The 25,897-nt window shown below is 37.2% G+C and overlaps 1 protein-coding gene across 36 annotated transcripts in view; it reads right to left on the reverse strand.

The window, feature by feature from the left end:
- Positions 1-3,759: 3,759 nt before the first annotated feature.
- Positions 3,760-25,897, reverse strand: part of CELF2 (CUGBP Elav-like family member 2) — a 587,571-nt gene continuing 565,433 nt past the window's right edge. For 11 of the 36 annotated variants that reach the window (XM_087968840.1, XM_087968834.1, XM_087968838.1 and 8 more), the window contains 5 exons: positions 24,941-25,072; positions 19,737-19,934; positions 14,928-15,071; positions 11,043-11,214; positions 3,760-9,603 (listed from right to left, as the gene is read on the reverse strand). In XM_087968840.1, the coding sequence (XP_087824966.1) occupies positions 11,087-11,214; positions 14,928-15,071; positions 19,737-19,934; positions 24,941-25,072 (602 nt within the window). In that variant the 3' untranslated portion in view covers positions 3,760-9,603; positions 11,043-11,086. The remainder of the gene's footprint in view (positions 9,604-11,042; positions 11,215-14,927; positions 15,072-19,736; positions 19,935-24,940; positions 25,073-25,897) is intronic. The other 25 variants (XM_087968839.1, XM_087968852.1, XM_087968861.1 and 22 more) reach the window with 3 other exon arrangements.

Genomic DNA, 25,897 nt, shown 5'->3' on the forward strand with positions numbered 1-25,897 from the left:
AGGAAGAGAGGAGAAACAAACAGGACACAGCAAAGTAGTGAAATTACAACAGGAGATGAAGAACAAAACGAATCAGCAGTACAGTCGATTCCTGATAAGTGAATAACCTGATTGTTTGACCACAATGCTTTATTCACTTATCAGGAATGAAACACAGTACCCCTTTTTTGTTTGGATCGTCTAATGCCTGGAGACAGCCAGATTGGGATGGTTTTCCCCCCCCTTTTATAAGTTAATAATTGCTCTAGTACAGATATACATAATTTTGGGGGTTGGGAGGGGGGTGTCTAAAAACGCCATGGCTTTGGATCCTTGTCAATGTCACAATTGGTGCTTCCCATTGCACCAGGGAGCGAAGGTAGGAAGAGCATCCAAAATGGTGGTGGGCCTGACTGGACTTTTGAAACTCTGCCTGTTCTTATTTTTTCTTTCTTTTAAACATGAGATGTCAAGGAGTGGGGTTTGGATCATACAGCTACTTTCCCTATCCCACATGTGGGCTGCAGCCTGTAGAACATCTAACCAGATTGAAAGCACTGCTGAAAACATGTCATTGTCTACAGCAGAGGTCCCCAAACTTGGCCACTTTAAGACTTATGGACTTCAACTCCCAAAATTCTCCAGCCAGCATAGCTGGCTGGAGAATTCTGGGAGCTGAACTCCACAAGTCTTAAAGTGGCCAAGTTTGGAGACCTCTTGTCTACAGTGAGCCTTTGGTACCATTACTGTGAATGGAATGGCTGAGTTCTTGATGAAAGAAAAGACCTTGAGGGGAAAACTGAATTATCCAGTTCTCAGATGAACTTTTAGGAGAGTAGACCATTTCTTGGTTTCCTGTTATAGAGTAGCAGTTACTGAAAAACTAACACCTGGATTTTGAAGGCATGGATAGATAGGCGCCTACGGGTTGATATGCGCAGAGGGGCTCCTAGTCAAGATGCAAAAAGTATCATCTCAAGATGGTTCCTCAACGGAAAGGATTCCCAGGGTCTCTGGGGGCCGTAGGGTTCAGAAGCAAGAAAAGGAGATGACCATCTCCAAAAATGACTAGAGAGACACACCAAGTGTGGCTTACAGATACAACTGAAAGAAGGCCCTGGATCTGCCAGTTCCTCAGCAGTTTACCAGCTCCGTATTTCCTCCAAATTTTGGAGTCCAAAAAGCATATGGCTGAGGCAACTGATGTGTCGGAATGCTTCAGATTTCCCCGTGTTTTCTCCAAGTCATTTCACAGATTAACAGTTGCTAATATTATATGTCCTTCTAACCTCCACTTTGAGACCAGTTCTGCATAATTTGAAGCCCAGCCTCCAACCTAACCAGGGCTCAGGGAAATGTCCTATGTTGTCTGGGTCTGGAGAACAAGATTGTCAACCAACCGAAAAGCTATCAACACACAGAGGGTATGTGTTGTGTTCAGGTTGTTGGATCACAGATCTTTTGTAGGCAGTATAGAAGAGCTGTGATACAATTAAGCCATCTTGCCTAGCTAGGTGTTCTTCAGAGAAGGTGGAAGAATACCCCACAGAATCCCTCGCTGAGCGATATGGGGGATGTAGTTTCAGAACTATTGGGAGGTATCACTTACGGAAGCTGGCTTGTTTGTCCTGAAACTTTTTGCAACATTGCAGTTGTTCTCATCCAGGGATGTTTGATTATTATCCTGTCTGCTTTTCACATCTAGGATTTTTCAGTGCCGGTTTGTCTCACTGGCTCAGAGATAATCTATTTCATTTTTTTTTCACAGAATGACAAGGATGGGGTATATAATTATGGCTTAAATATATAGACTTAAATGCTATTTGGCAGCCACTGGAGTTTATATGGATCTGAAAGAAAGAGGCGGCTCCTAACTTTGCTGAGAATTCTTACATGCCATTTTCTGCTTCACCCATCAAATGTACAAAACAAATCCTGGTTTGAATCACTCTTAATGCTAGGCTAATTCAGGGTCTAAACTGGCTGACAAGAGAGGTATATTTCGCAATCATTGATGTGCAACTGAAAGAAATAAATGGCTTGAGACCAGGGGAACTGAGCCACTGAAATGGGAATTTTGCATCCAGATTCCCCTTGGGGGGATGGGCTTCCACTTAAACCACATTTGATTCCAGTCATGCTTTTTTTTTTAATGGTCCTACAATTAATCAGTTGAAAATGTATACCCAGTTAAGCTTTGATTCCATTTTTTTTTTGAAGCTTGCATTTTTTACATTGAAATAAGTGATTGTCAGCATGTGTCACAATTAAGGCTCCTGTTATCTCCTGGGAAGATGGCACCATTTTTCCAATGGTTTCAAGAGAGTTTTATTTTATTTTTTTGTGACATCACAGGCACCCTGTTTACCTCATCAGTTATGGTCCTACCGTGCAGCTAAACTGTTGAGGTAATCGGAGAACAGAAACCGAGGTTGGGATTTTAGGAGGCAGGCACCGAGAAAGCCCCATTGCAGGCAGTTGCGAACAGAGGGGGAGCTTCCCTCCATAATTTGCTTCTGAAATCTACAAGCCGGGCTAAATCTGTAAACCGGGCTCTGTAAAGCAGAAGACAGGCAAACTAGGTTGTACGCGCTTCCCTCAAACTGAGTTGGCGGAAGCACGAGACGGAATGCAGCCTACTCCATCACGTCAAAACCAAAATACTAATAAGGGGACGTAAACATCACAAGGAAAATCGCATAAGAGCACTTTTAAGTGGTCTTAAATTCCTGAGTTTGGGGAAAAGGATAACTTTATGGCTTGAGTCCCATGCAAGGAGTGAAGTTCCTCTTTCTAGAAAGTTCCCTTTCCTACCTGATAGATTTGAGCATCTGATGAATCAAATCAAGAGAAAATACAGAAAGCCCACTACAGTCAGTAGTTGGTTTTATATAAGAGCATTGCAAAATCTGGGCAAAATCAAAATAGCATCATTAGAGGGGCCTATATATATATATTTCTCTAGAATTTTTTAAAAAGAGCATCATCATTAAGGAGAATTTAAGACTGAAGTATTTGCCTCTCTCCTAGGAGATCCATGTGGTTCACCCACCTGAAAAAGAGCTATCTTGCATGCTAAATACAAAATAGCCCAGTTTAGTACCTTTCCTGATAACTTATTTTAAATTTTGGGTAGTTTTAATAAATTCAATGTTCTCCTTGAACTCACTCTCTCTCTCTCAAAAAAAAAATTAAAGATGTCTATAATAAGCCTGGTAGATTTTAACTTAGGGTCTTCTACCTGTGTTTAAAAATTTTACACTTCTGAAAACTGGCAAACTAACTAGGTTTGATGCCAGAGATTTGCTGAATAATTCTGAAAAAATAAAAAAGTTTTTCTTCTCCCATGAAGAAAATATTTAATGGTAAACTTAACGTGATCCTACCGAGGAGAAATATATCCCTTTTTAGTCACTAGAAAAAACTTGGTGACTTTGATTCTGTCTGTGTATGTAGGTTCCCTCTCTCACGCACACACAAACACAGGCACACACACAAGCACGCATATCTTTTTTAGAGGCATCTTCAGTGTAACTTCACCCTAATAATTACAATCAAAGGCAACTGGGTAGAGGAGGCAAAAAAGATGGGGGTAAATACAGCAAATCTGCATTCATTCTCCAATCAGAGGTTCACTTAATGGAATCGACTGTATCTTTTGTACACAACGAATAGAAAAAAAAAATCAACAGGGACGTGCAACAGTGAGGTGTGCAAATGTATTACCAACACGGAATGACTACCAACAGTACAACACAGAGAGAGAAAGTGAGACAAGTATTAGGAAAATGGTTTAATATTGGAGACAGAAGCAAAAAACTGCATCACACAATAACATACGTTACAAAAATAAGTTTGACTGTTTCAACTACACAGTTATGTTCACAATGAAGACAGAAGAACCAGGAAAACCTTTTGATCTAAACAGCAAAAAAGCAAACCCTACTTTAAAAAAAACAAAAACAAAACCCTAATACATATATCCACTTAAAGTGACTGTGTACTCCTAAATTCTAATTTGTTATATTGTGAAACTGCACAATACAGAATAAAGAGTGAAACTTACCGCGTGTTTTAAAACACAAAATCTTAAACACTAAATATAAGCAAATGGAAAGGATAAAACCAAGCCAATGTTTGTTTTCAATTTTCTAAACTAAGCCAACTTTCTTTCAATTGAATGGAAATCAAACTGGAAAAACAGTTATGATCGGGGGGGTCACAAGAGTAAGCCACCATATTCTCCCCCCCCCCCAATTTTTGTTTAAATCTCCAGTATAAAAAAGTTCCACTGGTACAAAATGCGTGCGTACAATCAAGTTTTACAAGCAGGAAAGCCTGTGGTTGGTTACTTGGTTGGTTTGTTTTATTTTCCTCATTTCGTTTTCCATTTTGCTTTTGGCTCAAATTCCATCAAACAGCAAACTCCAAATGCATCAACAAAACAGAAACAATACTCAAAATGGTCTTACAGTTTCTCACTACATTGCAGTAACTTTGGCTTTTCTTAGACAAAATAAAAATAGAAGCAAAAACCTAGGTTATAATCCATTTGTACCACAGGCTCAGCTCCCATACACTGAGAATTCATAGAGGGTTGAAGAAAAATCTGCTTTTACCTTCTGCACAGGAATGCAGAACTTGTCAAGACGCTGAAGGGCCTGGTTGTCACAGGAATCCCCTCCTCTCTTAATTCGTAGGGGGTCAAGAATAATTTCCATGAGCAACACTGAGCTCTGCCGAGCCCGAAGAATTCCCTGAGCATGAATGCCACATCTGTGGTAGGAATGGATCATTTCCTGAGTTTTTGATGCTCTCAACTTAAAAAAGTTGTCATTAGTTGACAAACAACAATTTCTCACAGCACAACGTCCTCCCCACCTCCCCAAAACCTGGTACACAGGATATGACATTATTCAGAAAAAACAATGAAATTACTTAATTTTTTTTTGTTAATTAGCACTTAAGTTAATAGAAACAGAAACAGCAACATGAGCCAAAGAGTAGCACAAGCTGAGAAATAACCCCTATGGTGAAAGAAAGATGAACTTGTTACACCTTTGAATACGGCAATTTCACGTAACTAATTTGGTTGGGAAACTACTGTTTTGTGCTTTCAGAGTTAAATTTTGAAATGCAACCATTCCTGGTTTATTATTATTTTCTTTTTCCTTCCTCTATAAATAAAAGCCCTTTGCACTCTCACAGTTTCCCTTCAACGTTTCATCTTTTATATATGAAAGAACTTGTGTACAACAAGTGCAGTGCATAAGGCCTTGGTGTGAAGCTATAATTTTGCTAGCTGGTTTTTCCCTTGCAATCTTTTATGGTGCAAATGCAGCAGCGGTGTTTCTATTCAGGGGTAGAAATTGTTGAGAAAGTGACAGCTTTTATTTCCTGTTTATGCCTGTTCCTTCTTTTCCTCCCAGTACTTTGTCCCTAGGAAAATGGACCAATATTGCAAATTAAACTTCTCTTTGAAAATCAAGAGTTCCCTTGGGGCTGCGAAATGAACAATGCCTGGGAAATAATGAGCAATGAGGCTGGCAAGGAGAGAGAGAGAGAGAGAGAGAGAGACTGACAGAGAGAGAGAGAGAGAGAGAGAGAGAAGAAAGTTTCCCACTTGGATAGGTGCAAATTCATAAGAGAGAAGTTATGGAGTTTAGCACCAGCAGGACAAGGCATTCATAATTGTGTTGCCATCTAAGTGCAGTTAATTACACATGTGGCTGCCATTTTAACAGGTTTGATCTGGGGTTTCGCAACAAGCCATAGTTGACGTGAAAGAGGTATGAGGTTTCTTACGTGGGATCTGATTTTCAAACAGTATAATTATTTGGGAAATTTTAGATACTGTACTATAATAATGTCCTGGAAAAATGTTTCATGATCTCCTATTATATTACTGTGTCAACAATTGAGCAAGAAAAATGGTGTAACAAGCACAAAATTAGCCCTCAAGGGTTCAGCAATGCCCCAGAAGAAGAAACACAAGACAATCGTGGAGCACTTATCTATTAACTGAGAATGTCTCTGTGTTTGAATTCTTTTTCTTGCTTTCTTCTCTCCCACCCTGCATTATTTGAATTCCATTATTTGGAGTGCTTGCCATCCACGGCTTCTCTAAAAGTAAAAATACTTTCTCCTCCCTCTTTAGAAAGAATGTAAAAGCAAACTGGGTAGATTATCACCTGATTTCTAAAAAAATAATTTATATGGGGAATTGTGGGAAAGAGGAAAAATGGGAGATGTTTTAAATGAGAGTGAAAAGGATTAGACAATAGGAAATGATTTTGGCACTTTTTTTTAAAAAAAAAATCAGTAGCATGAAAAGCTGCTGAAATAATTTTGGCTTGGAAAGAGGTTTATATTTGCCATTACAGAATACCAAAATTTAGTTGATGAATAGGAGTGCTATTCTGTTCGATCCAACTTAAAAGAAACAAGGCAATGAAGTGTTATCATTCCTTAGTTTCTTCGTTATTGTTCTGCAAAATCTAAGGATTTGCAGAACTTTCCCTTTGATGTGAACAGATAGTAAGTAAGTAGTACAGTACATGCTTGCAGGGTCGTGCCCACATATTGTTTACCACAGATAATAAGAGATACAAAATAGCCAAGCAACTACCTTTATGTTTCATAATTTTCTACTGAGGGAACATGCAGCTTTCTGAGTTGTGCAGAAGTGAACAGAACCCAGCAGGAGCAATAAACATACCAACTCTGTAACTGCCTTATGTAGCAAAATTAAATTAATCCCCTGCAGCTTTTCCATGTCTTGTTTTTTACTGAGTAAAAATGGTGAAATCCCGTGGGCCTCTTAAAGATGGTCATATTTACAATGGCAGAAACTTTTGTGAACTGCAGCGCCTTCAACTGTGGATATATGGGTGCTATTAGCTCAGCTCATGGGTTCAAGCTGCTTGTGGAATGAATGAGTGGTGTCACCCAAAGGATGATGTCATAGCAAATACCAGATGTGTCCTCATGCACGATCATAAAGATCAAGATGGCTGTGACAACTGAAGCTCCATCTATAGATATATATTTTAAGTGCACTATTGTAGCCAGCTTCCATAGTCAGCTTCCCAAGGCCTGCAGCAGCCCCATAACGTCATGGGCAGCAGGGCCAATCTCACCTCAGCGGGGACCCTACATGTCAACCACCACATATGCAATTGCTTCTCAGAGCATCAATAGCTTGCATCCACCCAGAAACTCTAAAGACCTGCGTTCACAAAAACAGATTTTGGGCTACTGTGATTTGTTCTCAGGTTGAGGGACTACAGAGCCATCTTTTGCTTCTGCCTTTTTGTGGATTTGCTACAAGTCAGAAACCTGCATGTTCATTAACTACCAGGAATGAATCCTGCTAATAAAAGATACTGCTATATCTACTTTGTATCTATTGCATCTGGACCAACATAGTACAAATATGGCAGCTAGCACATCAGAGCATAGACGTGTGTAAACCTCATCCATAAAAAGGAGTTTAACTGGAGTGCACAAGAAAATTTCATCCAGGAAGTTCTAGTGCGCTGGATTTAATCAAAAATTCATTTAATTTTATTACAAAAATATTTTTTTTATGCTTTCAAATTGTGGGTTCGATTCTCCTATCTAGGAGTGGTTACACAATATATAATTAAAGAATTATTTTTACTTTTTAAATACAGAATATCATATACCAGCAGCATATTAAAAGCTCTTTTTAAGAAAAGATTTAAAAAACAAAACAAAACAAAGGAGTTCTATAATTTCTAAATATTTTTTTTAGTTATAGATACAGAAGAACTTTAGACAGCAGTAAAATATTTTTTTTTCGTCCTTCAGATCTGCTCTGTGCATTTTTCTGATTTCAACCATGTATTAAATAAAGCACAAAAAAAATTAGGTGTGTATGTGCATATGTGTATGTGTGTGTATGTATGTGTGTGTGCATATTTGTGTATGAATATACACGCACAAATATGTATGTGTGTGTGTGTAATGTGTATATAAAAATAAAGAGCAAAATGGTGAATGTATAAAAGCATTAACTCTCAAGACAGCTCTGGGTGGAAAGGGTTAAAAGTTCAAAACTTTCTCACCTTAGAGGTTTCCATACATTATGAGGAAGTTACATTGTGAGGTTTGCATTCACAGCATTGATGCGCAGAATGGTTAGAAAAGGGAAACATGGGCACTTATACAATGTTTTACAAAAAACATCCAAGAGAAATAACAAACAACAACAATTTCAGGCAACAAGACCACAGGATAGCAAGTTAACAAACTTTTTAACCTCTTTTTTTTCCTTTAAATATTAGGGATTTATACAAAACACATAATAAAATACCCATGTTATCAAATTACTTCACACAAGAAACACACTGAAGCTCTAGGAAGAGAAGTACCTTTGGAATTTGGCACTAATTTTTTCCCCCCACTGAGTTCTTATTATTTATTTAAAAGGAAAACTGAATCACATTTTGCTGAACACAAACACATCGAAATTGTCCACAATAATATTTTTTAAAAAATTGACATCAATGCCTCACAGAAGCCAACACAAACTTAGTCTGGAATAGTTTTTATTTTTCACATGAAAACTTTTTTTTTTAAATTTTAAGCAAACAACTTTTTTTTTCATTTTTTGAAATTCATTTTTTTTGTTCTGTTGTTGATCTTCAAGTAAAAACCAATTTCAAACCTGTTGTTTATAAACACAGAACACTTAAAGACCATGAGGAGCCCCCCCCCAATGATGAGACCACAACTTAATTCACAAAAGCACCAAATGAAACAATAGCTTACAATAACCTTTCTCCTGTACATCGAAACAGTATAAAATATAGGTAATTTTCATGTGCATTAATTCATGGATTGTCTAACTTGTGAATCAGTTCAGCAAAAGGTGACAAATAGGTAGCATTTGCCCTAAAACAGGGTAAATATTTTTTATACTAATCTACAAAAAGTGGTTCTATATATATATATTTTTAATGAGAAAGTGAGCCACCTAAAATGGCCTTATCAAAAAACTTTACACTGCCTGAAAAATGTAAAAACTATTACAGACCTCTAGAGACTTAAAATCAGACAGTTCTTCATTTCAAACTATTTCGGAAGTAGTCTGTTAGAAACCAACATTCTGTGCCTGTGTGGACACATATTGCTATGTCATTAAGAGGCCAGCTAGAATGCCAGCCTCATTCTAATACTTTCAAGTCTGTTTTTTTTTTTTACAGAAAAAAAGAAAAGAATAAAAGGGGGAAAAAAAGGAAAAAAGGAACATCGAAAACTTTAAACAAAACATTTTGCCACAGGTTTTGTGTGTGTGTGTGTGTGTGTGTGTGTGTGTTTGTGTGTGTTAATACTCCTATCATAAATTTGACTATGAACAAATTTTGATCTTGCATAAATGCAGCAATGCTTTTCACATTGACTTCCCAGAATTCATATAGCTAGATGAGGTCACATGCAAATTTCAAAGGTTCAAACTATAGATCAAAGATCAGTAGGAGAACCAAATTATGATGTGAGGTCAGAAAGACATCAGAAACAATGACGGGACGATGAAACTTTTTTAAGACGTCACAGGGACATGCTAGGCAAACGATGAACTAACGGGCATGAAGATGTCTAGGGAAAAACAAGGGAGAGGAAAAAGTTATGGAGAGTCTATGCAGCAGAAACAAAAATCATTTTAATGGGTGCAGGAGAAAACTAATGCAAATTTTTTCATCATTAGAGTCCCAGCCATTCACACAATTTGCATTAACTGTACACTTGGTCAACAACGGCCACAATGAAAGAGCCCCAAAGAATCCATTAGAAAGGAGGATTTTTTTAATTTTTTTTTTAAAAATGGATTCTTATTTCATTTGGGGAAGGAAAAGGGTGGGAAGGAATCAAGACCCCATTTCAACAGAGGTAACATCAAGAGGAATAGGAAGTGGATTGAAGGGAATTAAGAGAAAGAGTGAGAGCAAAAAAACAAACAAACAAATCCCAAGACAACTAAATTTTAAAGTAGATAATGGAAAGAACGGACAAGTTAACAAAGACAAAATACAAACAAGAGGAGAGAAATTATGAACCATAAAAGATGTAGGGTTCAACGGTGAAAAAGCACCCATTCTTGGCACGTGTACTCTAGAGACTACTTCAAAATGATCTAGCTACCAGACAGAGCTGGTCTTTAGGTATCCAATAAGTTAACAATAGGCAATAAATAACTTCCATTATTTCTGAGGCAGTAAAAATTTTTGTATAAAAATAGAAATGCTTTTTACAAATAAAATTTACAGGCCTGTGGCTTTCTTTTGTATCTATTATTATTATTATTATTAAATTTTTATCTTTCAAGAAACATCAAGTATTGTCATTCTTTTTTATTTATTTATTTTTTAAACCCTGTAGCTTTAGAAACAGATCTCTATGTCTTTTTTTATACTAATGCTCTTTAAAAAAAACCTGAAGAACTTAAAAAACAAAAAAGGAAAACAAAACACAAATATATAAAGACAACCAGTGTTTAAACAGGATAATGTAACCACGTGTCAATCTGAAGCCCTAAGAATGGTAAATATTAAAGCTTCTTAATAAGAAGAAAGAAACAAACTGAAGTAATGGAAAAATTGTGTTCTAAATGAGTCACTTTCTTGGCCAAGGGCCATAGCTTTATTAAGCAATTTCAGAACTGGTGCCATTCGGATAATTCAGGATTGCTTTCATTATCCTCATCCAAAGTGTTAAGGACACCAGGGCCTAGAAAGTCAAGTTGCAATTTTTCTTTTTTGACAGCTCTAATTATTAAGATTGTAGCATGTGGATGGGTGCTTTCCCTTCAATGCTCATTAAAATAAAAGAAAAAAATCTGAGTTGCTAATTCAAATCTTGTAGGTCATCCCATATTTTTTTTTTTTTTTTGGTTAGGTTAGCCAAGTTTCTCTTAAACAGGTGGGGGAAATGGAAGCAGGATTGTCAAATGGCTGTCTCTTAGAGGTGGCGGGCCAGGTGTTCTTATGTTCTTTCTCAACCCCACCCCAAGCAAGGGTGGGCTTGCTCAAGAGACTTACCCTAAGGAAACTAAATTAAGAGCAGAAAGCTTCTGGGAGAACGGTCAGTAAGGTTTGCTGTCATTTTTTGAGCGCTTCAGCTGTACTTTCAGGCGTTTCATGCCGATTTGAAAGCCGTTCATCGCCTGTATTGCAGCTTGTGCCGAGACAGGATTGTCATAGCTAACAAAACCTAGAATGCACAAAAGTAGGTAAGGGAGGGGGAGAGGGAGAGAGAGAGAGAAATGAGTGCATAAGAATTAACAGAAAATCGTTAGCACTCGGATTCTTTCACAGTGTTTTCCACCATAAAGACTGAGAAGCATTTGGTTTCCTTTCTTCAATTCTGTCACTTCTACTTGCTTCCTAATTCCCTTACTGTCACTTCTGTTTGGTTTCTCCTTTGTGGCTTTAATAGGCAACTTTCTCAATTGTTCCTCCATTGATTACAAAAATCCAAACTGTTTTTGGATGTAGTGGTACATTTAGTATTTTAGTTCCAAAATGACGCAGTGGAGACATCATTTCAGACTTTGGGGTGTAAGACATCAGACCTGCCAGATACCTTGGATAAAAGGGATACTATTTTATATCCACTTAATTTTTTTATTTTTTATTTTAATTTTGATTTGTCAATCGCTTACAAGATACAGGTATAAAAATAAATATAGTTTTGAATACATGAGATAGATACTTATAAGAAAAATAAAAAAACCAATAGGACAGGGACGGTAAGCACGATTGGTGCACTTATGCACGCCCCCTACAGACCTCTTAGGAAAGGGGTGAGGTCAATAGTAGACAGTCTAAGGTTAAAGTTTTTGGGGTTTGGGGAAGAAACCACAGTCAGGTAGAGTATTCCAGACATTGACCACTCTGTTGCTGAAGTCGTATTTTCTACAGTCAAGTTTGGTGCAGTTAACCTTGAGTTTGTATCTATTGTGTGCTCTTTTATTGTTATGATTAAAGCTAAAGTATTCATTTGCAGGTAGGACATTGCAATGTATGATTTTATATATATTTATATATATTAATTTCACAGACGTTGAACTGTAAGGTAATAACATTTGGTTTGCAAATCTTACTAAGCTACAAAACAAAACAAAAAGCCTTAACCATACATCATATGTTGTGCTAGTGCATCTACAGGCAGTCCTTGACTTATGACCACAATTGAGCCCAAAATTTCTGTTGTTAAGTGAGATATTTGTTAAATGAATTTTGTTCCATTTTATGACCTTTCAGATGTTAAGTGAATCACTGCAGTTGTTAAGTTGTGGTACAGTTGTTAAGTGAATCTGGCTTCCCCGTTGACTTTGCTTGTCAGAAGGTCGCAAAAGCGGATCACATGGCCCCAGGATCCTACAACCATTATAAATATGAACCAGTTGCCAGGCCTCTGAATTTTGATTACATGATCCCAGAGATGCTTCAATACTCATACGTTTTAAAAAATGGTCATAAGTCATCGTTGTAACTTTGAATGGTCATTAAATGAACTCTTGTACCTTGAGGACTACCTCTACTAAGTTTCAATTAGCATAGGACTATGTTGGGGAAACGGGCAATATGTTATCAGGATCTGTTCAGCTAAGAGACAGAGCAGGAGAAAGTGGAAAAATAATTATGCCATTTGGACTGAAGGCAGCATACACTATTTGCAATGTTTATTCCCCCAAATTCTTTTAAAGAAAATAATTAACACAGAAGAAAATTTATAATCTAATTCCTTCCATATGACATTGGCTTGACAATAGAAAAGTTGTCAATTTATTTATTTTTATCAATAAAATTCACAAAGTATGACCCATGTGCAAAAAATATGGACCAGCACATTAATGATTTATTATTTTATTCCAGTCTTGTGCTGGCTTTAAAAGTTCATAAAAAATCCTGGAGCTATTTGTCACCACTATTTTTTTCTTCTTCTTTTGAATGTTGGAGTGTCTCTTTTCTCAAGATTAAAGAGATACATTTTTTTGCTTTGTAATTTGTAGCACAAATTATGTCTATCAAAGAATTAAGTAAAGCAATAGAATATCAAAATAATTTGATTATAATACAACAGATTGTCTTTCCTAATCTTTGTTGTTACAAGTTCATAATTATCATGGATATGTTTTATTATATTTACTAATTAAATTAAATATGCTTTTAATTGTTAAAAAAATGCACCCTGTCAAGTAGATTATATAATATCTTGTAGAACAAATAAACAAAGAGCAATGCATACATAATAAAGGGAAAAACAAAAGTCATTAAAGGTATGGAAGATTAGAAGAAAAAAGTTTTGAAACTGTCCAAAAATCCAATGAAATGCATTCTGGGGTGGGGGAAGATATTCAACTATTCTTTTTATTAGACTATGCACTAGTTCATTCCATTTTGCTTTATATTCAGTTCCTATTTTTATTCTTCTCTGTTAATATTCCACTTTGATTGAATTATAACATCATCATAGGAAATAATGCCCTGCAGATACACGAAGGCTATTGATATTTCTTAGGCACAATGACACAATTTTGGCTGCAAATTTGCATAAAATGGGGAAACTAGAACTAGCATCAGAAGGAATAATTATTTAACAAATACTGTATGTGAATGTGACTATATTGCATTTAAGAGAGTCAGTTTGGGGCAGTGGTTAAGACATGAGGCTAGAAACTGTGAGACTGCATAAAGCCAGCTGGGTGACCTTTGGCTAGTCACTTTCCCTCAACCTAGGAATGAGGCAATGGCAATTTATTTCTGAAAAATCTTGCCAAGAAAACTTTAGGGACTTGTCTAAGCAATCTCTAAAAATCAGGTACAACTGAGTGGAAGGAAAAAATGCATTTGCAATGCAACTGCATAGTCTTTCTTAGAGCAGGAAATATTATTTAATATAATCTGCAAATAACAAGTTAAACATGGAGAGGCGCTTTTTTTTAAACACAATAGAGAATAATTAGACACTCATAATAAGGTGCCTTGATTGTCTAATAAATGACATTCCTTTACATAGGATGTAATTAGTTTTATGCATCTGACAGTTCTGTTGTGCTTCTAGGAAAATATTTTTAGGCACTTTTCCTGATTCAACCACAAATGCTTGCACTTTTCAAAATTAATAGGAGCTGCTGTGAGGAAAAAAACTTTTCACTTTATTATGGAGCTTTCACAATTTTTCCTTCCCCCCCCCCCACTGAAATGGTTATAGAGGACAAAGCAAAGAACACCTCCTTTATCAAGAACGTAAAGATAAATCTATTTGGTGGAGAATGACTAGGAGTGGATGTTAACCAATGCCTCTAATTCACATCAGCAATAAATCCTAGGTGGTGACCCTTACAACTGCAAAGAGCCCTTGAGGCTATCAAGTCCAACTCTTTGCTCAATTAAAGCTAAGATTCACTTCACAATTCTGGCAGGAAAAGTCATAAAATGGGGAAAACTTAACAAATGTCTTGCTTAGCAACATAAATTGTGGTTATAAGTCAAAGGCTACATATATGTATACATATATGTATCATCATCATCATCCATCCACTGCTGGATGAGGACCTCTTCTGCTTGTTTCCAACCAATACAGTCCTGAGCTTTCCTTTGCCAATTGGGTTCACAATACATGTTGTTGTATACAATATGTATATGTGTATGTATACATATGTGTGTGTTTGCACGTGTGCGTGTACAATTTTGAAGGAAAATGTCTGCCCTAAAGAGAAGAAACAATGTTCAAATAACCAACTCTGGATCACATTAGAATGATGACTAATGTAAAAAAAGATATATCTACAATTCTCCCTGGAAGGCAAGATACAACAATAAATGTTGAATCTAAGTTGTCAGTTTGGGAAAAGCGAGCAAGATAAAAGGGTAGATAGTATGTTAGATTTTTGGTGTTCTGTACTGAATATTACATACCAAAACACTTGCTCAGATTAGTCTGTTTGTCAATGAAGACCTTAGCAGAAATAACATTTCCAAAAGGCATAAACATCTGCAGAATGTCCTGGTCTCCAAACTCTTGTGGGAGATGATAAATGAAAAGGTTTGCTCCTTCTGGACCTTTTAAGAAAAGAGAGAACAGGCAGCCAGAATCAGCTCTTTCATTTTATGCTGAAAACATTCACTAAGCATAATTTAGCTCAGTTTGTCCCTCTGTGGTGTCTTCCAAATATGTTAGGACTAGGAGGGAAACAAAGGTGTTTTATATTTTTACCCAAGATCTCACCCATCCTCCCCCATAAATTGGGTCCATTGGAGTTGGGTGGCCCAATAAATTTAAATGGAAGAATTGAACGGATAAGGAAATTTTAAAATGAAAAGGATTGTGGAGCAGTTGAATTATTTATTTTTTACATTCTCTATAAAATGGTTGAAGTATGAAAGAAATTGGCATTTATTCAAATTTATTATACTTGTCCAACTCAAATAGACTATCTCAATACAATTTTCAGAGGTCTGTGAAAATGATAAAATAACAACAACAACAAAACACCAAAGCATCAGAAACATGCTGATAGAGAAATTATTTAGAAAACAAGAATTCCTGGACATTTTATATGCCAAAATATGTATTTTAAGCTTTTGTCAAAGTTGTTTGGAGAAAAATAATCCTCTTTGTATTTGTTACATATCTGTTGCATAATATGGAGAATAAAGTTTAAAATACTGCTTTTTATTTCAGCACAATATTGATTATTTTTCACATTAACTTTTTACCTTCTTGGTTCTCGTAAATGGGTAAAAATGCTACATTTCTGCCAAGTCCATATGAATAACTCTAGAATGCAACTTTTTATAGCAAACATTTTTTTATAATCTGTTATAAATCTGGTTATTTATGTTATTAATTTTACATGTAGCAAAGCGGCTTTATATTTATATACAATGTGGGATATAAAATAATTATCATTATTATTTGTAGTCAATTTACTCTCCAAAATTTCAATTTTTCTGATTGTATTAGACTTTTGGGAAATTATAAATATCTCTCTGGGATTGCAATTGGCATGATGGCCAAAAAGTTATGATGATTTGATTCCTCTATTATGTCTGTCTGTCTGTCTGTCTATTTATCTATCTCTATCATCTATCTAGCCATCCACCCATATTTATATAGCTGCCCATCTCAAGGGTTTGAATGTATTTTTACATGTTTGTGTTCTATATTTCGTACTGCTGACTTCTTTATTTTTTTCGTCTTAATTCCTGTCTATCTTTCTGGTTCCTCTCTGTGGAGCTAAATTCCTCTTTTGATTGTGTTCAATCTGTCTTTGATCTTTCTGTAGTTTCTGCTTTCTATTTTGTTCAAGTCTTGACTTGTTCTTCCCCTTTTCCTAGTGGGGTTTCTGGGTTCTTCACCTTTCCCACTCTTGGCTCCCATCTGAGGTAAACCTTTCCCTCACACAATTCTGAGGGAGTATTAAAAATGCCTTTCTCCCCCCCATTTTCCTCAGCTGCTGCTTCCTTTCCCTTGCTGTTTGTCATTAGGGCTGTCTATCCTTTAATTTTATTTTTTTTATTTTTATTTTTATTTTGAGCTTTGGCTCTGTTTATTTATCTTCATCTTCATGAACTTGTCTTTCTTCCTCCTCTCCTCCTTCACTGCCACCTGCTCAACGCTGCTGTTTGATTGGCTGTTGCTATTGGATTGGCAGTTGGGTCATCCTAGCAACGGGGCGGGCCAAAAAGAAGCTCAGGTACTTATTACCTGCTCAGGTAATCTGTCCTGAAGGAAGAGAAAGGAATTGGTAGAACTAGCAGGGTGAGTTTGAGGGTTTCTTTAAAAAAAGGGTCCCAAATAGTGGGCAGTTCTTCATATGCCCATTTTAATATTATTTTAATATTAAAAAGCCTTAAGTGTTCTGTGACTAGCAGGTTCTATCATAGGCAGAAAAAAAACTTAGTGGGCCATCAAGACTGCTTGCTTGCTTATTTATATTTTATTTTTTTACTTTTACTTTTTGTTAGATGATGGACATGTGTTTATCCAGAGACCCTCAAATAATAAATTTGATTTATTATATATTACCATCTGCCTGTTGATGGCAGATGAGATTCTGCCGAAATATTGCTACAACTTTAAAAGCACAACTATAATGACGTGGGAAAATACCCGAACAAAGCTGAATACTATATCTATATCTATATCTATATCTATATCTATATCTATACACACACACACACACATACATATACATACATACATGTTTACTGAGGTTTTCGCAGGTATTTGTATGTGGATCTTTGGAGAAGCACAATTTATATATATATAAATGGTAATATATAATAAATCAAATTTATTATTTGAGGGTCTCTGGATAAACACATTGGAAGAATCTCATCTGCCATCATCAGGCTTCTGTATTGTGTTCGTCTGTGAGTCAGGCTTTCACAGCCGTTTCTGTTTTAAATTTGGTGCCAGCCTTGTGCTGTGTTAGAATGGTTTTTCCATTTACTTATTTCAACAAAAAAAGGAAATAAGTAAATTGGATTCTGCTTTCCTTTAGCCTCCTGCTCCTCCTTGTGGTTTATTACAACCAAGGGCTTAGGAAAATGGCTTATCCAATTTGGAGCGGTCTTCTTTAAAGAGTATCGATAACTCTGATGGCCCATGAATGCTTGACCATTGAGGCAAATCGTCACACCTATTTTGTATTGTTTCTTTTCAGTCCCAAAGGAGCAAATACAGATAGTCCTTGTTTGCTATGGGGCTGTTTTTGCTGAAATTTGAAGTAAATGCTGTTTTTTTTGGGTGGTGGGGGAAGCATTTCAATGGTTAAAAATGCGGGCTGGTTGCCACATGTCCAAAATACGACCACATCATATGGGGGGGACTGACTGATATCAGAATTTCAAAACTGGAATGTAAGTAACTTTTTTTGGGTGGCGGGCATGGTTATAACTTTGAACAGATCCTAAGCAACCAGTCATAAGCCAAGGACTACCTGTAATTAGATCAAAGAAAAACACTTCTCTAAAGTAACTGTGCTTGATGGACAGGTAGAAACCTAAGAAATGAATGGATAGGGGAGAAGCCTCCCCCCCCATTGAACATCTTGCAATTAGCATTAATTTATTCTCAGCATTAAGTTTCTGGATTTCTTTTGCTCCATCAGCACCTCATATGAAGCAATCAATCCTTTATTTGCTTCCTCTCAAGACTCTCAAATAAGCGACCCTTCATTATAACCACGATGGATTTGGTCATTAACCTCGAAATGCTATTTAGTTATAAAAGCTATATGTTTGTAATGTACATGCAAATCCAGATAGGGGAGCTCCTTCCCCACCAGAAATGGGAAAAGAATTCAAGGATGGTTTGAACCAGAGCACTTTTTATTTTTATTTTTTGCAAAAGCAGCAGACAATATCTGTTTTTGTATTAGAAAAGCAGTGGGTGGTAACATTCTTTGAACAAGTGCCTGAAAAGGAATTTTGTGTGCTGGGAAATTAAATATTTATAGGGTTCCTATATATTCTCCATGCCAAAGGTTTCTATGTAGGCACGACTGCTTAGGTGCAGCTTAGTTCCAGTTCAGTGTCAATTTTGATGAGTCAGTGACTTTGGTTTTAGGAATCACAAGCTTTCCATTTTTCTGCGGTGAGATATTCCTTAACAATCTAAACTAACTAGATCAGGGGTCCCCAACCACCGGTCCGTGGACCGGTACCGGTCCGTGGAACAAGTCCTACCGGGCCGCTGGTTTGCTGGGCACTGCCATCTTTTTTTGATGAAAAAGTGCTTCCGGTGAGCTTTTCCGGGTAGAAAGCTCACCGGAAGCACTTTTTCATCAAAAAAAGATGGCGGCATCCAGCTAATGCCGGTACCGGGCCGTGCCATAAAAAAGGTTGAGGATACCGAGCCGCGGCATAAGCAAGATTGGGGATCACTGAACTAGATGATAGCTCCAGTATATCCAGGTGAATCATTGGCCTGCAGACTCCTCTGAGAACCATATTTCCATATTAACATCACTTTTTTTTGCTAGGATAAGACAAGCATAAGAAAACTATAATAAGCAAATGTTGGGCCAATGAGGAAAAAAACTCAACATTGCTCTGCCTTATTCTTTAAAAATTGAAACATATCGTACATGGTGCTCTCTGAGCTTGGTTGTTTGCTGGAAGATGTTTCATTACCCATCCAGCGTAGTACAAGGATGAGAGCAAGTTTGGTCCAGTGGTTAAGGCACCGGACTTGAAACCAGGAGACAGTGAATTCTAGTCCTGCCTTAGGTATAAAAGCCAGCTGGGTGACTTTGGGCAAATCACTCTCACTTAGCCCAACTCATCTCATAGGGTTTTTGTGGGGGGAAATAGGAGGAAGGTATGTAGATATGCGTGCACTGCCTTGAGTTATTGGTAAAAATAATGGAAATGGGATATAAACAAACAAAAATGTTACTTATTCAGATAATGAAATGCCCGCAAGCCAACACCCAAGCTCAAAGAGCACCAAGGACTGGAGCTACATATATTCTCTTCTGCCATACCCTAATACTTCGCAATTATTTTCATCCATTACAACACAAGTCCTGGGTACTGGGAGGGCATCATGGGATAAGAAAACTCTACTTAATGATGGAGTTTAATACCGTAGCAGCAGTTGTACTAATAAATTTAATTTTAGAAGACCACTAAGTTTCATTTGTTTTTGGTTTTGAATTAAGAATCTCTTCCTTGCCCCCTTTTTGCATCCCCCCCCCAATGGCCTACCTATCTTACCTTCTTTCTGGCTGCCTGCAGCACTTTGTTGTTGTAGCAAACTTTGACTGTATAGTGTGGGCAGTGCCGCAGCGGCATACTGCTGTATTCCTGAGTAGGCTTGGGTGAGGGCATCCATTGTGCCAGCTGTACCATTGGTCAAGCCTGTTGCACCGAGTCCTCCATTCAGGGCAGCCATACCTGAGAGCATTTGAGCAACTTTACAAAAAACCCAACAATAGAGAAAAGAAATTGCACTTATTCATTAGTGCTTTCCAAACATTGTTAGCATTAATATGACACGGACAACAATGGCTGGGCATGCAGATAAAACATAATAACCACAGCAGTAAGAATAACAATAATACAAATCAGGCACTTCACCAGATAGCACAGTTAAAAACAACAGGTAGGACAACATCTAATCTATAAAGACATATAAAGATTGGGGTTAGGAGTTATTGTTCATAGCAACTCAGTTTCCCATGCAGGCAGCATTCGACAAAAATTGGGGTCACCAGAAAACCTGTTTTATGATTTATGGCATCTTCAAAGCATCACACAAACATCTTTAAAGTAATATAAAGGCTGTCCTCATTAAAGTTTGTTTTGATGCAATTACAGATTCTAGAAGAATGATTCTCTACCTGGTCAACTTTGAGATGAATGTATTTCAACTCCCAAAATTCCTAACCAGCATAGCCATTGCTAAAAATCTTAGGGATTAAAGTTTACACATCTCAAAGTTATCCAGAAGGAGAAACACTATTCTAGATATGTGTCTAGATAACCAAAGAATCTGCTACTATCGAGAATGAACCAGAGTTTTGTTGCCAATTCAGCTCATGTAACTGAAAACTAGTAGGTCAGGACAGAGTGTTTCTGGATGGGAAACCTTTGGTGGCAGCTAGGTACTTTGAGAACCTGCTGTGCATCATCTCACAAAATGGCTGCACCGATAGCTCGGTTTTTCTCAAAGTGACACAGGAGGCCCATCGTAAAATACCTATCCCAGCTGGTGGGACAAAAAAGAAATTCCCACTCAGGGGTCCCTGATTGTCCCATCTGCAGAGGAAGCATTACTCAGCATTTTCATATTTTCTTCTGGAGCAACAGCTTGCAAGTCTCAGAGTGACCTTAGTTTACTAAAATTACTGGAATTCTTGAGATAATCAAGAATTTCTCCCTTGCTGTGGAGAAATCTGATGCATCCTACTGATTTGTAATTGTAACCTTCAGTAGATTATTCAGATAATTACAGAAGAGTTGGAACTGAGCACGGGAGCCATCTAATTCAACCCGCTCCTCAGTTAAAGGTCCACTACAGTATCATTGGCAGATAAACCTTCGGCTTCTCTTTGAAAATCTCCAGTGAAGGAGAAATCATCACATTATGTGCTGGCCTGATCTACTGTCAACAGCTTGTGCAATCTGGATGTTTTCCTGAAATGGAACCTGAAAGTCTTTCAGCCCATTCATTCTGGTCCTGATCTCTAGAGCAGCAACCCCTAATCTTTTGGGGTGCCATGGACTGGATCCATGGAGGTCGTTTTTTCTGCAGACTGGGTTTGTGTGGTTTTGCATGCTGCCTGAATCTCGCATATGCACGGGTGGGGCTTTGTTCGCTTGCGTGGCCTGATTCTTGGTGGGCCATGGATCAATGCCGGTCCACAGACGGGAGCGGGGGGGGGGGTTGGGGACCCCTGCTCTAGAGCAATGTGTGACCCATCCACCTTTCAGATATTTGAAGACTGCTATCTTATTTCTCCTTAAAGTTAGTGGATAATAAAATATGACTGAAATGGTTACTTAGTTTATTTAGGACTCTTAAAAGAGAAACATCCTTTCAGTGATATTTATGGATCCCAATCACCAGATAAAATTGGCAAACTAATTAGTAAAAAGTAAAGAGCTGAGATTGTATGTTATTATCTTGTTCTGCTGTGCCAAAAGAAAGGAGTTGGAAGTCGATGCTTTTCTTTTTCCCCTCCCCTTTCCCCTACTCTGTTTCTTCTTCCCTTTTTCCTCCCCTATTGTCCCATTATTTCAATTTTTCTTTGTTGTCTCTGTATTTTATATTTTGATAAACTAATACAGGTATGAACAATTGGGAAATTAAACTTGCTAAGCTAGCCTGGTTCTTTTCAGACATGCTGGACCTCCAGTGGTAGAATTTCCAGCGAATATCCCCTTTGGGAGATGCAATCTTAAAAATATTAGGAAACCCAGATGCTATAGAAGGCTTTGTAAAAAAAAACTTCTAAGGAGGCACAGAAACCTTGAATCTGAACAGCTCTCTGGTAGGTTTGTCCATTAAAATTTCCAACATATCTCAATGCCCAGGATATTTTAAAAAGAAAACAAAAGGAATGGCAGCTCCCTTTCAGTGGCTTTAATATTTTTTACCCACAAATTGCCTGTTATAGCAATTTAAGTTTAAAGGTGATGCAACATTGAAAAAGCCTATAAAATCTTCTGCACATGTTTATCTCCTACCCTTCCTTCCAACCCCCCCACCACAATCAGCTCCTTTTCTTCAAGGCTGAATAGTTGTTGCTATTGGATCAAAGCTGCAGAAAAGTGATTTGAGGAACGGACTACAAATAAATAATACAGGACCACCAGTTTACTTGCAGTCAAATCACATTCCTGTCTCTTTTAATCTTCTTGTATAACCTTTCTCCTAAACCTTTGCATTGATGACAGTTTGATAAGGAAAAAAATAACAGAGAGGAACAATTCTGAGAATTGGGGTAAGAAATAACGAGGCAACTGCTGTGCACAGAACTTAAAGAAAGCAACATCTCTTGAAAAAAAATATTTCTTCTGAGTGGGCCAAGCAGCCCCCCACATCAAAAAACCCCAAACCCCCAAATCCTATGGTCATGCTCAAGTACAGACATACGAGAACATAGTAGCTAGGAATTTTGAAGAAAGGGAGAAAGATATCCAAAATCATTATTAGTGAGAGGAATTTTCTTTCTTTCTTTCTTTCTTTCTTTCTTTCTTTCTTTCTTTCTTTCTTTCTTTCTTTCTTTCTTTCTTTCTTTCTTTCTTTCTTTCTTTCTTTCTTTCTTTCTTTCCTTTCTTCCTCCCCCCCCCTTCCCTCCTTCCTTTCCTTCCCACCTATCTTTCACATTTTGGAACTGCTCAACTCTCTTACAAAGGGAGGATAACAAGTTTTGGGAGGATAGGACCACAGTTTTTCCTGTTCACACCTTGGATTTTACTGGTTGCAATTGCAGAGAATAAGTCAAAGGGTAGGGTTTCTACAGCATTGGCCACATCGCCTCTTTAGTTAAACAAGAAATAGCCAATTTCTCCACCAACACAAGCTGGGTAAAAGATAAAGGGAAAAAGAGCTTCCTGCTATAGCGGAACACATACTCTTTTCATTTTTATTTTGTTCTGTTTTGTGAGCCCAGAGCTCTTTTTAAAATCTCAGAAAAATCAGAGTGACAGATGCATCATTGAGCGCATATGAAGAGAGAGTCACATGGAGAAACAAATCATGTTTTCATTGATTGTATCAACTGGCTTTCAAAAGCTCAGGTAAACACCAACCTAAGCAGACTACAGAAGAAAACTCCTTTGGTTAAAGGCAAACAGCTTGAGAAAGCTTTCTTTTCCTTTTGCAGCTGGGAAAAAATCTGGAACAGCAGTAGAAGTTTCATGCTTTTTGAACCTGCCTCTCTCTCCACCTTCCCTGTCTTATAGTATTTATAACAACTTTTAGTTGTTGATGATTTAGACATACGTAGATATCTGGGAGGTTGGAAAGCATACTTTTCTTTGTATTTCATCAAGATGTTGGCATTTACTGAGCCTCAGAGGCTGCCTTACCTGATATTTAGACTTTAGGTCAGGGGTCTCCAAACCCGGCTACTTTAAGACTTGTGGACTTCAACTCCCAGAATCATTTAGATATTTTAAGTGGATCAAATGGTGTATTATAATAACTGAGAAGCAAAAACTATGTTCATTCCCCTAGCACGATAGTGTGTATAGAACACTTTAATGTGTCTTGAATATTTTCGGTTAAAATCAAGTGTAGTACCAAGTGTATCATGGATGCTTGACTCAATTTTTTTATAGTTTAACTTTCTTCATTAAATGTTGGAACCTAATAATTTTTAACTATGATTAGGTTCCTTCTATTTCATGTTTTGTAACGGTGGAGGTTATCTTGTACATTACTTGCTACGATTCATTGCTTTGATTTTGGGAGAGTTGTTTAGTTTTGCTGGCTTGATTAATTTCTGCTTTCAATTCTTTCTGATTGAAACTCAGTATATCTTTGGTTGGTTCAGAAAGTACACCAATATTTTGGAAATAGTAAGCTGTGAGAGACAAGAGAGCAAAATTTGGGGGTGAGGTAGGGATCCCTATTTTGTACTCTTTGGAGGTTTTGAATTTCAATGACCAAAATCTTCAACCAATATACAAATGGCCATTTTCCAGGCGCTGATTTGGCAAAAGCTGATCTGTTGATACAATACATGCTTGTACACATGCACGTGCACACACAAACACGCAACACAGAGCTATAGAAACAGAATCATTATGGCGTATGCCAGGATAAATTATTAGATCATGGCATATATCATAATTATCTAACTACTTTAGTAAAAAAATATTGCATATTGCAGAATGTAAATATCTTTCAAGGGTCTGACATTCTTTTCCTACCTGTCTCTATAGGCAATAACTAAAGTGATTTATTTGAACATGCCTTATGTGTGGTTTGAAGAAATCTATAAATCAAACTGCTAGCAGAGGGCATTTTTCATACCTCCTATATCCAGAGAGTATTCAGATGTTGTGCTATTACCCTTAGCAGTAGCTTCTATGGGCAATAACAATAGCAACCCATCTCCTTAGTTTCCACTTCAACTAAAACCTGTATCTACTGAACAATTAAAACAAAACCAAAATATCCTATTGAATTGATCCCTTCTAACTATCTGAATGCAAGCTTGATGTGTGTGCCCTAGAAGAGAGGATAAAATATCATCAAGCACTATAAACATCACAATTCTTTAACAAGACAAAACCTATTTAGATTTTGGGCCTGAAGCTGTCTGGAATAGAATTTCTCAATTTTATCACCCATTTTGCACATGTGTTTATTTCCCTAGTAGCATTCACTCTACTAAAACGATTAGTGTCCCTAAGGTGATTACAGGGAAATTGCTGGAATGTCCACCACAGCAATAAATACTCACTGTTTACGGTACCTGCTAGTGCATTAATATTATTCAATCCAACCGTTGCTCCAGCTAGTCCTTGTAGAGTCCCCAGAGAAGTCAAAGAATTCATTGCTGCCCCAGCTGTGGAATTTGCTGTTGATGCAGCCACTAGAATAAAAGAAATAAAAACAAAATAAAATAATTCACTCCTAGAATACCATAAAACAGGGGTGTCCAACCTTGGTAACTTTAAGACTTGTAGACTTCAACTCCCAGAATTCCTCAGCCAGCATGTCAGCTTGATTGACTGGGTTGGACATCCCTGTCATAAACATTATGGAAAGCTAGTGAGTCCTTTGGCCATAAATTCATGACATGTCATAATAATAATTACATGAAAAAAAACTTTAAAGTATGGTTCCTCTCATTTTATCCATACAGTTGAATGTCCATTGCTTAAAGTACATATTCTGCTCAAAAGTTTAATAAGAGATAGAAAACCGGAGCCCTACATTACGGTTTGATTCATGTGCTGAACTCAGATTTAGTGGCACTTGTTTGTTTGCAGTCTAGTCTGATTTGTAGCTTCTCTTGTTTATTCAACAAACTGTGGTTGGAAATTCTGGTTTGGAATTATTTCGATCTCTCCATTTCAGCTGCATGCATATATAAAAATGGTATGCTATGAATAAAGCATAAACCATTGTAGGATATATGTTTCAGAGGAGATTGTTTTGATATGGAAATAGCAAATGCCAAATTCATCAGTTCTCAGATTATCTGGTTTATGAAAACCTATTTGATACTGAAGGAAAAATTACAAATTGCCTTCCAGAGTTTCCACCTACAGCAAATGAAATGGATACTATAACTTGGTGTTTCTGAATTGAATAAACTCGCACAAGACCTTAATAAAGAGCTGGTAGTTGTCCCTCGTTTTTGGGAAATTACATGAACTGACATTGTTACACTGTTAGGCGGCTTTTCTTGATG

This window comes from Notechis scutatus, chromosome 6, assembly GCF_049901735.1.
Source record: "Notechis scutatus isolate UNSWTSFEM ecotype Mainland chromosome 6, rNotScu1.2, whole genome shotgun sequence".
NCBI lineage: Eukaryota > Metazoa > Chordata > Lepidosauria > Squamata > Elapidae > Notechis > Notechis scutatus.